This window comes from Acipenser ruthenus, chromosome 9 (genome assembly GCF_902713425.1).
Source record: "Acipenser ruthenus chromosome 9, fAciRut3.2 maternal haplotype, whole genome shotgun sequence".
Taxonomy (NCBI): Eukaryota; Metazoa; Chordata; class Actinopteri; order Acipenseriformes; family Acipenseridae; genus Acipenser; species Acipenser ruthenus.
Window position 1 is genome coordinate 47158178 of NC_081197.1, and position 15034 is coordinate 47173211.

Sequence of the window (15034 nt, forward strand, 5' to 3'; positions counted from 1 at the left end):
AGAAAGTTTGAAGGTACCCGCAAATATATATTAATATTTTACACATATATCGTATTAGATATTAGCAGTTTATAGTTAGAATAGTTATATATATATATATATATATATATATATATATATATATATATATAGGACAAACATACATTTACAACATTCTGTATTTCTGAAAATATATTATTGTAAAATGTTTAAAATAACTGGTAAATGTTATTAACAGCTCATAGGTCAATTTATAAAATAATCACTGATGGGTCAGTATATAAAATGACCAAGTTCATTTATAGAATAGCCAGGTGTATAAAGGCACTGGCAAATGTATAAAGAACATAAAAAGTCAGGTAGGTTAAGTTACATTAATATGTCAAATTATGTTTCTGCTCATAAATCTGGCAGTCTGTGTAGGGTAGGAATAAAACGTTGCAATACAAATAATTGTCAAATGTTTTATGTTTATATTTGGCGACATTTTTAACAATACTAAAACAAAAAAGGATGAATGTCAGATTCGTTTCAAATTTGACTCCAAGCTGAAACACCATTTGACACAATCATTTGACATGTAATCGTACCGAGAACACCCTCGCACGAATCACTAGTGTGCAGGTAAACTGCAGGGTTGAAATAAATGGCGTTGGTAAAAAGAAGGGTTATATCAAAGCTTGCATGTAAATTCACTTTCTGATGTGAGTGGGCAGAAGCAATTCATAAATATCAGTGTTAAAAAACAAAAACAAAACCACAGGGAAGGGTTTCGAAACGTTTGTTGTTATTTCAACATCTGTTAATGATGCAAAATTTATAAAAGTTTAATATTGTTTTCTGCTACCATATTTGGTAATTTTAATAAGGCATGGTCGCTGATAATATGTTAATATACCACTGTTAATTTACTGGTTTGAGTATAAAACGCTGCCTTTCAACACTGCCACATTCAACATTAATAAATATTACATCTAATGCCAATGAAAACAAAACAAAAACAAAAAAAACCTTATATAAAAATATATATGAATCCATTTGCTTCCCATTCATCATTATGCAATATGGATGATTTAAATTGCAATTGGACAGATAAATTAATGATGATAAGGAATTTGCCTGGAGACCTTGTCTGTGGGTGCTCAGCTATCCATAATGTTGGCCGACTAGCGAAAACATGATGACATCATGTAGTCTAGTGCCGCGGATAGGAAGTGGCTCGTAGGGCCACCTCCCCCCAAAAGACAAAGCCGCCAAACCACTACTGGAAAAAGAAAATGATGAATGGTTAATGCTACAACGGCAGTGGTGTTACCCCCAAAAATAGGAAAAGGGTGAATGAAAAGTTAGCAGGTGAAACACGGGCCTACCCCCCGCTTATGAAACGCACCGAGGGAGAACCCGGTTGCTCCGGCCTGACACGCACCCTGCAGAAACTAAATACGAACCGCACTCAGCTAAGGAAAAAAACCCTAATCACTGGTAGGAGAGAATCCATGGCTGAGGGTAGCCCTTCCTCCAGGCTCTAAAAACGTCTGTCTCCCTGTTTGGTCTTGCATGACTGGAGGCCAAACAAAAAGAAGCGACATGAATGCAAACCACACAGAGTTTATGGCGCTTGGATATGATGTGATGATTAGTGGGCCAATTCTCCTTCCAGAAATTTGATACATGACTGTGGACAGTTGGCATATCCTGCAATGTGTATACTGTACATTGGGAAAATAAAATAAGGTGACATTAAAGGGAAGAGTAGGCTATTATCCAAAGATCTACATTCAATTTGCGACGTGATTCAGCAAAAGCCAAAATAAAATAACATTTAATGCAACTTGTGTTATAAAAAAAATCCTGACTTCCTGCCTGCAATTTGCAGCTGCCACCTTGTTAAGGGTTTTTTTTTGTTTTCACTAATAATGTGCAGCTGATTCAAAGCTGGTCAGATAAAACAGGACTGCAACCTTGCAACATTTTTAGAATGCTGCAATGCTGGCCCTGGCTACCCCTGTACCATAACGTGTCCATTTTTTTATCCAGGAAATGGGAGACATATGAAGTGACAGTGAGTAACATGTAAGTTTTACTGGAATTATTTTGTTAGCTCTATGCACTTTACACATGTACCTTCAAGCAGTCCCCATCAAATTACGCAGATATTATATATAGTACAGTTTACAATACATTTTGTCTGATCTACGGAGGGACATTTATTGCAAATAAAATACAAACTAATTAAAAGAAAAGGGTGAAGTTCCAGCCCATTTCTAGTGACCTGGATGTTGGGAATCACCTGTACTCAAAGACTTTAGTAGTTATAGAAATCAATAACTGAATCTGATGTAAAAAAAAAAAAAAAAGTATCATGTTAAAATGCTACAGTATACCTGTGCATATTTCTTGAAAATCTGTGAAGAAATCAGAAATGTGTCTCTAAACAACAATTTGCCATACACTGGAAAAGGAAAGAGTTGCAAAGTCATTTTTTCGTCAACAAAAAACAAAAAGTTTTAAAAAGACAGTGGCAATGTTTTAAATTTGTAAAAGGGAAAATGGTTATATATAGACATTTTCATAGACTGAATTTCCCTAATGTGTCTTCTTTTAAATAAAGTGACAGAATAATACTGTGCAGCTTGAGCAGAGTTCATACAAGAGTTTCTGGCAGTGAATCTGCATTGTCAGCAGACAAGAGCTCCCAGATCTGCCACCGCTCTCTCTGCCACTCCTGCCAGTCCTGTTCCCCAATGTTCCTGTTGTTCTGGCTGTCTGTCTGACTACAGTAGGCTTTGTTTACCTCGTTCTTGGAAATGGGTGGCATCTGTTCCACATTAAGCCTAGGCTGCTCTGTGGATGCAACCTTTAGGCCTGAGGCCTTGATAAGCGTAGGGCTTTTCTCATACTTGGGAAGTCTTTTCACAGCCTGCAGTGCTGGAGAAACGGGCTGTTGCTGCTGTTGCGTACCTGCTGAGCTTTGCCTCGAGGGGCCTGGGTAAGGTGGTGGAGGTCTGTTTTCATTCCTGCTGCTGTCCCAGTGCTTGGTATAACCTGGCTTGGGTTTGCTCTGCAACAAACAGGCTGGGTTGAGGTTCCTCTGGGGAATGTCCTCGGCACTGCTTGAAGCTGAATGTCCCTCGGGCCTCGAGTATAAATTGTCTGAACTCAGTTGGAAATGCATTCTGCTTCTCTCCACCTGGGGGCTGCTGCAGGCCCTGGTAACTGGAGGATGAGATCGGCATTCCTGGACTCCTGCTGTGGTTTGAGTGCGCCTGACTGGCTGCTTCCCATTGTCCACGAGGAGTGAAGTTGAGTCATGGCCTTCTAGCCACTCAGAAGTCAGACTACCATGAGAATGGTAGGAAACGTCTTGTGACGAACTGCATTCATATATGTTCCCAGGGGAGCCTAAGACAATAAAAAAGACATATAAGTTGTGTTTTTTCTCTTAATTACAATTGCTACAATATAGATGAATGAAAACCATGTTGTCAGATATGCATGTATAAAAGGTACACATATTTGTTATAACTTTATGCAGTATTATACACTGTTCCAATAGGTTTTATAGTGTTGATACAAGAGCACTCACTTTTACAGTGTTGACACAAGAACACTCACTTTTACAGTGTTGACACAAGAGCATTGCCCAGTGTACAGCACAATTAGCTTTGCATAGATGCTTTGTATGGAGGATACAATAAAACAATAATGTAATATAAAAACTAAATAAACTATAGCAGTTGAACAGCTGTTTCAACAATAGTTGAAACAATTACGGCACTTTCATTTTAGACTTGGGTGTTTTAAATACAAACATTCCTCTACAATATTGTAGTGTCATTACAAAGCTTAATGAACAGTGTACTTTACAAATGTATTTATTCCTTTTTTTAACAAACACATTTGCAATGCTGTCAACAAAATGTAACCGCAAACACCTGTACCTGTCATGCCTTGATCTCTCGAACCTGGTTTCAGTGTTGAATGCCAGGCGCCCCAAATATCAGTGTGGTCATCTGAAATATCTGAAGAAAATACAACCGCATTTGGTGTTTGGAATTTTAGGCTTCTCGGGTCTGGCAAAAGAAACTGTCTAAACAGAAATGTTTAGAAAGAGTCATTTTAAACCATTTTGATCAGATTTTCTTTTACATTTCAGTTAATTTTCATTAGTAAATCCTTCTGCTTCTTTTACCAAATTGTTATTTTCCAATTGTTTCTTAAAAGTGTTTTCAGTTAAGGCTATTTATCTCCCCAAGTGAGAATTTTGTTAACAGCATTGTATGGACAGTTTGCTTATCAGGGCTGGAAACATGTTACTTGTTTGAATACACCCTCTTACTCATTGTGAAAATAGCACCAGTAATGTACAGTATTTGACAGGTAATAAGGGCAAGAAAATCCTCCACATACTTTCATTTTAAAGTCAATGGGACTGATCAAGATTACCATATTCTTCAAAATATAACACAACATTTTACACATTTTGGGAGAATATCTGTGTGTTTTAAACAGACTGTTCATTAAATGGTAGGTGCTCAGTGAAGTCAGATAGTAATATTCTATATAGTATATTATGGTGGTTTTTATCGGGTAGTATACATGGAGTGCATATCATGTGTGGTATGCAGGGAAGCATGTTAGACAGGATGAATGTTATATTGAGAAGATTACGGTGATTTACACATCGGAATGGGGCTAACACAAACCACATGACATGTATACATCTCCCCATATACACAAAGCTTAAAATACCTCATAAGTTATTTGAAGAATGTAATTTTCAAAGTCATGAAAGCAGACCTCAAAGCTTTGTTATTTGGGCCTTAAATCGCATGAAAAATTAAAAAAAAAACTTCTAGCACATTTGTACAGCAGATGTTAATCGTGTTACAAGGTGCAATAAATAGATGTAACAAAACAATCAGCAATTGTGTTTAAAAAGCAGAGAAAGGGTTAGATTGTAGAAGAGTTTTATAGAACTAGTTCAAAGCCTGGTATGGAACATTACTGGGTAATGGTAACTGTTCAGCAACTCCAGAGTTTAACTACAGCCTATTTGTAAACATATTGGAAATATAAATATAAATGACCACACCTTGAATTGGAGTTCATAACCACTGTTACACTGTTACAAAGTGTCAAAGAACCAACCAGAAAAGTGATGTTCTTGGCCAAGTAATGAGCTACATTTCAACATGATCCAGAATTAGGGCTGTATTCTGATCACAGTGCAAATGCCAGTGCAAGTGAGAACGGCGCTTGCCCCCTGATTCTGTGGCACATAAATGAAGCGACGACGTAAAAAAAACCAAACACACACTTTGCTGAAATGGTATTCTGAAGACATGTCTTGCGCCATTATAGAGCGTCTGCTCCATTGCCATGGGTTGGCATGAATTTTGGGGCATCGCTGAAGCTATTCTCATGACAGCGCAATGAGGTCCCAAATAGACAATTGAGCACTGCGTTAAGACCAGCTGAAATCAGGTTTAGTGGCACAAAGAGGAAATCAAAGAAAGAAAAGTAAAAGAAAAGAAAAAAAAGAACCTAAGATGAAAAAACAACAAAACGTAAGAAACTAAACAATATTATTGGTAAATTAATAATAAACAAATATATATTTTGCAGATACAATGGAGTACTACAGAGTGCTCATGAATGAAAGACGTAGGAGTGGCAGAACAATGAGGAACACAGTCCCTCGAAACAGAATCAATTGCTTAACCCTCTCTGAGTGACAGTGTCATCAGCAGCTGAGATTAAATAAGCCAACAGTAACTGACATCTGTCACTTACTGCAGGCAGATCTGGAAAACGAAAGTGAGAGATAGAACAGTCTACCTGTAGCTGTAAAAGTGTCGGCAGCTTTAACTTTAACTGTAGGTATCAGTCAGTGTATGATAAGTCGTGCTGTACAAGGTGTGACTGCATCTTTAGTGAAGCACTCAGGGGAATTCATTATATTTCTACTGTCTGACGAGCTGCAAGAGCAAACAAAGCAAAGTTTTTTTAGTTAAGCGTGGTTTCCCCAAAGTCCTTGATGTCATTGATTGCACACATGTGCAGCTACGAGCAACTATGCAGAATAGTCACCTTTACATAACCCGTAAAGGTGTCCACTCTGTGAACGTGCAAGTAGTCTGCGATGCAAACAACATCATCACACATGTGTATGCAAACTATCCCGATTCAGCTCATGACTCGTTCATCCTTGCAAACTCACAGCTGACAGCTTTGTTTGAGCAGTCTGAACGGCTGGTTGATAGGTGACAATGGATGCCCACTTAAACGGTGGCTCATGACGCCAGTTTCACATCCCATTACTCCTGCTGAACACAGGTATAACAGAGCCATCACGTCTGCTCAAAGTGCCATTGAGCACACATTTGGAATAGTGAAAATGCGTTTCAGATGTGTGGGACACTACAGTACAGTCCTTTGAAGGTGTGTATGTTCAAAGGACTGTATACGTAATGGATGTTATATTGATACTCCAGAGCAGTGGTTTTCAAACTTTTTAGGCCCTGTACCCCTTTCCAAATAATCTAGTCTACCGCGTACCCTCATCTAAGATAAGGTCATAATATACCTATGAAAACAGGAAAAAATATGGTCTTTTCTAATTACTAGATTACATACTGTAAATGGAAAACTGCTGTTAAAAACGAACAAAATAAAATACAATTAGTTAACCACGGTGCGACAACACCAACTAAAAAATCTATGTAAAATTATTTCAAAATCGAGACTCCAATAAGTATGCTGAAACGAGTCCAGATTAAGAGTACAAAAACAGGTTATGCAATAAGCTTTTTGTAAAAAATTAATTTTTATTGAACTCGAATTCTATCGTTGAACACTTGAGCTGAGACAATGTAAAATGCTATGTGTGTCTTGTGCGGTACCTAATCCAGCTAGAATAAGCACTTTTTTTTTTAAATTTAGTCGTTGCCAATTAGTTTTTATTATTTTCTCCCCAATTTGAAATGCCCAATTATTTTTAAGCTAAGCTCACCGCTACCACCCCTGCGCTGACTCGGGAGGGGCGAAGATGAACACACGCTGTCCTCCGAAGCATGTGCCGTCAGCCGCCCGCTTCTTTATACTCTGCAGACTCACCGTGCAGCCGCCTCAGAGCTACAGCGTCGGAGAACAACGCAGCTCTGGGCAGCTTACAGGCGAGCCCGCAGGCGCCCGGCCAGACTACAGGGGTCGCTGGTGCGCGGTGAGCCGAGGACACCCTGGCCGACCTAACCCTCCCTCCCCCCGGGCGACGCTCGGCCAATTGAGCGCCGCCCCCTGGGAGCTCCTGTCCATGGTCGGCTGTGGAATAGCCTGGACTCGAACTCGCGACGTCCAGGCTATAGAGTGCATCCTGCACTCTAGCGAGTGCTTTTACTGGATGCGCCACTCGGGAGCCCAATAAGCACATTTTTTGAGTGAATATTTCCAAAAAGCTAATTTGTTGAAAGTAGAACGGGGATATTTATATCAGAAGTCAAAAATGACTTTTAGCAAAATGCTTACATGTCAAAGTGTTTAGTGCAGTAGTCTGTTCATGTTAAATCAGCTCTAAAACAATTAAAGCTTGTTGATGGGCACTCGTATGATATGAACACACGCAATAGGTCTGGAGTAGGGAATCCAATTCCAGACACTTTTCCCAATCCCAGGATTTAGGGATTGATTTTATTTTTTTTATCCCATGATTCCATGTTTTAAATAATAATAATAATAATATTGTGCTTTTTCTTTTATTAATAATTACCGATGTGGAGGCGTAGGGTAATGAACTCAAACGACAAAGGAGTTCTTCAACAAATTAATTAATAATGAAAAAACACAAACATTGCAAGTAAAGATAACAGTCGTGACGCTCCAAGTCCAGCGCAGAACAGGTGAGTGATTTCACTGTCTAAAGAAGGGCGGCCCAGCTGCCTGCTCAACTCAATAATACTGTTATTTAAAAACGTAAACATAGATAAAACACTGAAAGTCGCCTTGGATAAAGGCGTCTGCTAAATAAACAAATAATAATAATAGCTGAACTGATTAAACTATTAACACTGAGCATTTCAACTCCAGAAAGTAAACTTACCTAGTAAATACTACACATTTTTAAAAGAAGCAACATCATACAATGATAATCTTTGAGTGTTTTTCTTTTTAGCCCACAGACTGCAGAACCACCGCCCTGCTATTTAAATAAGTAAATTAGCCAGCTGGGTGTTTATAGAGTTAATCTCGCCCAACAGAAACTAAACGTACACCAGTATTACCATTGAAAGGAGATTCAACATTGTTGATTTGATAGCTAAGTCCTTGTCTGCCACTACAGGACTTTTCTCGCATACCCCCTGACGAGAGCTTGCATATCCCCAGTGGTACGCGTACCCCAGTTTGAAAACCGCTGCTCCAGAGGATTACAAGCTCGGAGAAGAACATGATGCGGCACTTCATGTCCCACTAGAAAATTAATTCATGCTTTCTCTCTTTCTAGGTGGACGATTTCCTGTGCCATAAATTATTGCCCAACATGCCTCTACCTCTTAATATAGCAATCTCCTGTGTTGTGAAGCGTGGTTTACGTATTCTCTCGGAGAGTGACTGTTCTGACTTGCGCTGGTTGCTCTCGCTCTGTGCTACTGCCGCTCGACATGATCGCCACTTCTACATTCAAAATGGAGCCTTGCGGTGATGCAAGCGCATGCTGTCTCTTAAAGGGTTTGTTGCCTGGCCCTGATTGGATAGCAGATTCTCCAACCTACTCAGCATTGATTGGCTGGGCACTGTCAGTGCACCACTAAACGCGCTTGTGCTTGGTTTTGAATTTCATCAGAATGACACTTTTGGAGAAGCCACTCCCTGCGAGGCAGACGCCATTGACTTTAACCACTGCATTTGCAATTGCACTCATTTCATCAGAACAGGGCCCTTAACCTTTCTAGCAATACATAATCCTCTGTTTTCAACACTACCAGCTGAGAGGCCTATAGTGGGATTTTAATCAACCACACTACAGTATGTACTCTTTTTCTGGTTGTTAACGTTAGCATAGACATGTTTACCTACCTGAAAAAGATATTCTATTTAAAATGCTTCGAACTGACATTTTCTTGGTATGTTTTGTAATATGCTGAAATGAAAAATGGCAAAGTCTTGTAAACATTGGCACATATCTACAGAAGTACCCTAACGATTTGTAAAACTTACCTATTTTAATCTAAAAGTCAAAATGACTTAAATGTAATAGGCACTTGCCTGTATATCACCAAATCTAGTGTTTGAAGTGTACAAATATATCCTTACCTTTCCCAGCCTGCAGCCCAGGAGACAGGTCCTTCGATTTGGACTTTAAATGTCCAACCAGCGTGTACTGCTCAGGGACCTTGAAGAGTTTATCTGAGCTGGGACTGATGTCCTCCTGTTTCTGGAACAGTAGTCTTTCTGATAGTATCGGCGAGTTATTGTCATAGGGAGACACTTCTCCACTCGATGCTTTCGAGTCTGTGGAAGAGTGTCTCTCTCCGAGGGTGAAAGGCCCGTCTGACCTCATCAGATCAGGGAATCTATGGAGAAAAATGACAATCAAACAAAGCCAACATACCCGAGTAAAACATTGGTACATCCAATAATAATGAATGGTGAATTGATATGTAGCAACCTATTTATGAACTAACAGAAAAGCCAGCTAAAACTGTTCAGCAAATCAGATTCAGGGTTATCAACTCACAGTTGCTCATACTGTATTACTGGAATGGGGTTTAATGGAGTTTAAACATGTTTAAATATGTTTGTGTAGCAATGTTTAGCAAATGAGATTATGTTTTATTTTATTATTTCCTTTTTTTTAGTTTATACATAGATTAATATATTCCCTAACTATTATCATGAACAACATGTGTTTACGTCTTAGTAAGCAAACTGTTAACAGTTAATAAACTAAAGAAGTTCCTTAAAATAAAGTGTGACCTTTTTTTGGGGAAACCAACAGCAATAGCTTTATTTGGGGGGTTCTGATTTTTGCTTTAGTTTTTCATGCAGGGAAAATGTTCAGTAACACTGAAGTTGGAGAGCTTGTTATGTGCAACATGGCGAGAGCGGGTACCTTAGGTTTGCTGTGTAAAAAAGAAAACTACATTTACAACTTCCATAGCTTTCTGTTCTTGGGAGTTAATGGAACTAAAAGCAGTTCAAAACTTAAATGAACACTAGTAAAACATTTACATTACAAGTATGATACTTTGGTAAGGTGACAAAACATTTTTACTTTAGTTGTCATTGGTTATTTGGATGAAAGTGGTTTGTGCAGTTATGCCAGCAGATGGCAGCAAAATACAACAGAATGACGTTGACATTCATTGGAACTGCACTCTCCTAAAGCAATACATACTAAACATTGTTTAGAAAATAGTTTGTTGATTATTGTACATAACAACATTAGACTAGTAGACATTGGAAAGAAATACATGAAAACATTAAGTCCAACAGTAAGCTTAAGGTAACTGGAACAGTGACGTGACAGAACTAATCTATCCCTGTCTCATTTTCTCTTGGTTTGGAACTGTTGTTTGTCTGAAAACCTCTTGTGTGAATGAGCTTTCTGGAGTGTAGTTTTCTTTCTACATAAATGATTAAGTGAGACCAACTTTCAAACACTACCCACTCAAGCTTTTGGCACATAACGTTAACATTGCTTGAACTGGGAGCCCCCAGGGAATTAACATTATGCCTGCAGCAGTGTCAGATTTTGCAGCTGTATAAAGGTGGTCACCCAAGCCAGAACGCTTGAAAGAGCTATCATTCACAATGTCAAACAATAAAGTAGCCAACTTTGAGAAACATTTAGTATGCTCTTCTACTCTGAGACTGTCGTACCACCAAAAGAAGTGGTTGCTTTAGTGACTATTGAATCCATCATATCAATTAGCATATGGCTATAGAATGCCTAACCTCAAGGTTTAAAGGTTTTGAAAGGCAAGTATTAGTTGCATCCATGGTAAATATTTTAGCAGTAGGTGATGTAACAATGTGAGGTGCAAGTGTTTTGTCTTTTAGAGGCTAGAACTACAATCATGAAAAGGCATCACCTTCCAGATATTAAACATAGGGGTCCTGTTCACAAAGCTCATGAGTTATTTAAATAAAAAACTGTTCATCCATATTAGGCCCAATTATCAAAACTGTTATAATACTCATTTTTTCATGTTTCAAGTTCATTATTTCAATCTTTCAGCACTAAGCAACTTTACAGAAAGACTACCCTGAGATAATTCAATAGTGTATGTGTGTACTGAAAAAAGCATACAAAAAGCATACAAAAGCATAGAAAAAAGCATATATATTGCATATATATATTGGTATAATGGAATAATGTATTGGTCTGCTGTTTTGAGTTTTGAGTGTGGTTAAACCTGTATATGGGTCTGCAGTGTGGAAAGAGTTAAATAACTCACAAGCTAAGTGTTACTCACAAGCTAAATAGGGCCCAGCATTTCAAACCAAGTAAGAATGTTTTACTCACGATGATTGTGAAGCTTTTCTACGCAGCAGATAGTCAACTATATCTGGGTCGGTCTCCAATAAGCTCATTAGCACCTCATTTTGAAGATCGGGTGGGACCTGATAGGAATGTAAAGAGGCACATTTGATAAGAAATACAGCAATCATGCATAACCCAACAGCAGCAATGCTTTATTATTATTATTATTATTATTATTATTATTATTATTATTATTATTATTATTATTATTATTATTATTATTATTATTATTTATTTCTTAGCAGACGCCCTTATCCAGGGCGACTTACAATTGTTAGTTGCCTTGGCTTTAAGCCACCTGTCATAAATCTGCAAAGCCTCTTGCATCTACAGCACCGGGGCTAAAGCAGGACACTGGCCCTATTTCAAAGCAGACAGAAATGTAAAACAGGCAGGACTTGAAAGAACTCTCCACTGTTAATACTGCTTGTCACATCTACAGAACTCATTGTCATTGTTACTGGTAAGGATCAGATAACCCCCTGGCAACTTGTCTTGTTGTGTGCCATGATCTTCTGTGATAGAAAATGCACTAACAGCCCTCTCGTTTGGTGTTTACAGTACAGTACAGCTTTTTTTATATATATTTAAAGATAACGTTTTGGTTTTTTTTTGTGGGGGGGGTGGGGGGGGTTCTAGCGCCCTGTCTTCTTTGGCAGTAACATTTTGATTATACAAACACCTCCTGCTCCCTAACTAAAGTCTGACTAATCAGTTGTATGTCATGCAGAGGTTCTCAAATTAAATACATGTTTTATTTTTTGTTTGTGTTTTTTTGTACCAATGTGTTTATTACTTTTATTTTTCATGCAATAAACACTTCATTTGGCACTTGCAATGAACAGTGTCACTTCTCCCTCCCACCACCAACCAAACTGGCATTCCTGTCAGCACTGCAAGTTACTTCAGAATGTACTGTATGCTCAACCCTGCTCATCTGGCCCTGCACAACAGCTTCTCAAAAACACCCTAAACATTTGTAGCACTTCAGAACCACTACATTAGTTTTTGGTTAATACATGTTCACACACCTCTCTCAGTTTTAGCACAATACAGTATATGACCTGCAAACAAACAATCTCTTTCACCCTTTTCCTTCCAACTGTTTTTTATTTTTTTATTAATTTAGGCCACATTTAAATAACACACATTTCAAAGCAAATTAAACAAAACAAAAAAAAAAAACACAAATATATTCATAAATATATGAATCCAGTTGTTTCCCATTCATTATTACACGGCGACGGACAGATTGTAATGTTTTAATGTATTAAACTTTCGCTGTGCTAAAAAAAAAAACAAAAAAAAAAAAAACTGATTTTGTGTCTACGTTTTGTAGCTGCACTCTTGTTTAGGGTTTTGTCTCCCAAACGCATTTAATGCAAGAACCCGCTGTTATGTTAATGTTAGTTTTTTATTTTGCCCTGCCACAAATAATGAAGCACTGCCAATTCAAAGTTTTTCAGAAAATTCACCATTGCTGCCATGTGACAGGGGGAATACTGTAATCTGCACCGCAGGGGTAGAAACATGCAGATCCCACTGTATAAGTTATTGGACGGGGGAATCTGGTATGAGTGAATGTGCCCCAGCTGTTTCAGATTAATGCCACTTTGCCCAATGTTTCTTTTTAATTGGATGGTATCTTCTTTAGTTCCTTGATGCAGCAAACTCAAAACAGTGATAAATCCCATAAAAGGACTTAAAAAGGATTTAAACTTAGTGGAACCATAATGATTACAGCTGTGACCAAATCTGATGTGCTAGACTAAGTAGGGGGTTGACCTACACATTGACAAGTGTTGACAATGTGTTGAGTAGGAAAAGCAAGGTCTGGTTACACAGGCGCTCCAATTAAACAGGTAATTTCCAAGAAATCTACATTTATTAAGTTCCTAGAAAGTTGTCAATACATTTTAAGGAAAACAAATTTGGAGCTAGGTTAGCTCTGAAAAGATCTGGCTCCAGTTCAAGCTCTTATCTTTATTGCTGGCTCCAGCTAAGCTTTGTTTTAAGCCCCATCAGTTTCATTATCATGGAATTCACAGACTAAAATCCTTTATCCAATAGAGGGAAACATGATTAAAAAATATACAAGTATTATTAGAGATACAACAGCAGTGTGTAATGGTTCCCATGTAGAATTTACTTGAATTGGAGTGGGAGGCTTTCAGGAAGCTTTCAATAGCATTCCTGTACCTGCAACATAAAACTCCAAAATCACACTCTGACATTCCCCTAATTCAATAAGCTGGCAGGGTCACACCCTCAAAAAAATTCACAAACAACATCACTGCCCCTGACACCACCACCACCCTCCCTCAGCAAAATGACATCACTGCCCCTGACACCACCACCCTCCCTCAGCAAAATGACATCACTGCCCCCGACACCACCACCCTCCCTCAGCAAAATGACATCACTGCCCCCGACACCACCACCCTCCCTCAGCAAAATGACATCACTGCCCCTGACACCACCACCCTCCCTCAGCAAAATGACATCACTGCCCCTGACACCACCACCCACCCTCACAAGTCTTAAGGGATGCCACTGAATCGCTCTGTGTAATCGTGTAGGAGATGGACTGTTAAGCCAGTTAAGAAGGACTGAACTTTGCTCAGTCTGCTGCAGAATCCTCACTAAGCCATCAAAACAAGAGCTGTCTTCTTCGCCCACTGACCTTCAGTTCTCCTGAGATATTGTGGGAAACTGCTGCAGTGAGGCAACATATTTGTACATTCTAAATTGGGGAGAAAATAAAAAGCCGTCACCCACCATGAAAAGCGCCTCGTAGGTCTGTATCATCCTCTGAACGACTCCAATGATGGCCGTGCTCTCCTCGGCCCGAGCCGAGCTCTGCACTGAGAACTCTTTGTCTGTGCTTTTCTGCTTATGCAGGAGGTTAGGGCCGAATATTGTGGCCAAATTCAGCGATGTCATTTTGTTCCCAGTGATCTAAATCAAACCGTAGTAAAAAAAAATAACATTATGTAGTGACATGTGTAGTTACACACTCAGCCTGTGTAATTACAGTGTGATTATTGGAACTTATTGGAAATGTCTTTGTTCAAAACTGTAAACAGCTGAGTGGTGCCTCTGTTTGCATATTCAGCTGAATTAAGGTTAAAGAGATTGTATGATTGTTAAATATCAACAATTTGTGTAAATTCTTGAAAAAAAAAATTCAAACATGAGAGGCTTTGTATTAAAGCAAAGGAAAAGGCCAAAGCACATTTTTTGTGAGGAATAAAATCATTTTTTAAAATTTAAAAATTGCAAGAAAATAGTGTTATTGCTATTAGAAATAAGACAAACACTATCAACAGTAATTGAATTCATTTCTTCAACATCTCAGTTAGTAAAAACAAAAGAAAATAGGCAATACTGTTCTACATATAGTTTGTTAGAAATAGTTTTCTGGTAAAAGTAGCCATTATATTGGGCAAGATTTTTTCATTTTCATTTAACTTTTATTTTACTAGAAAAGAAGATTGAGAAAAAAATTCTCAT

At 38.4% G+C, this 15034-nt stretch overlaps 1 protein-coding gene across 5 annotated transcripts in view; it reads right to left on the reverse strand.

Moving 5' to 3' along the window:
• Positions 1-126: 126 nt before the first annotated feature.
• Positions 127-15034, reverse strand: part of LOC117406087 (rho GTPase-activating protein 6-like) — a 173656-nt gene continuing 158748 nt past the window's right edge. For 3 of the 5 annotated variants that reach the window (XM_034009846.3, XM_034009848.3, XM_059030128.1), the window contains exons 9-13: positions 14300-14479; positions 11504-11601; positions 9289-9548; positions 3921-4001; positions 127-3381 (exon numbers count right to left, since the gene is read on the reverse strand). In XM_034009846.3, the coding sequence (XP_033865737.3) occupies positions 2624-3381; positions 3921-4001; positions 9289-9548; positions 11504-11601; positions 14300-14479 (1377 nt within the window). In that variant the 3' untranslated portion in view covers positions 127-2623. Of the gene's footprint in view, positions 3382-3920; positions 4002-9051; positions 9116-9288; positions 9549-11503; positions 11602-14299; positions 14480-15034 lie in introns of all 5 variants that reach the window. The other 2 variants (XM_059030129.1, XM_059030126.1) reach the window with 2 other exon arrangements.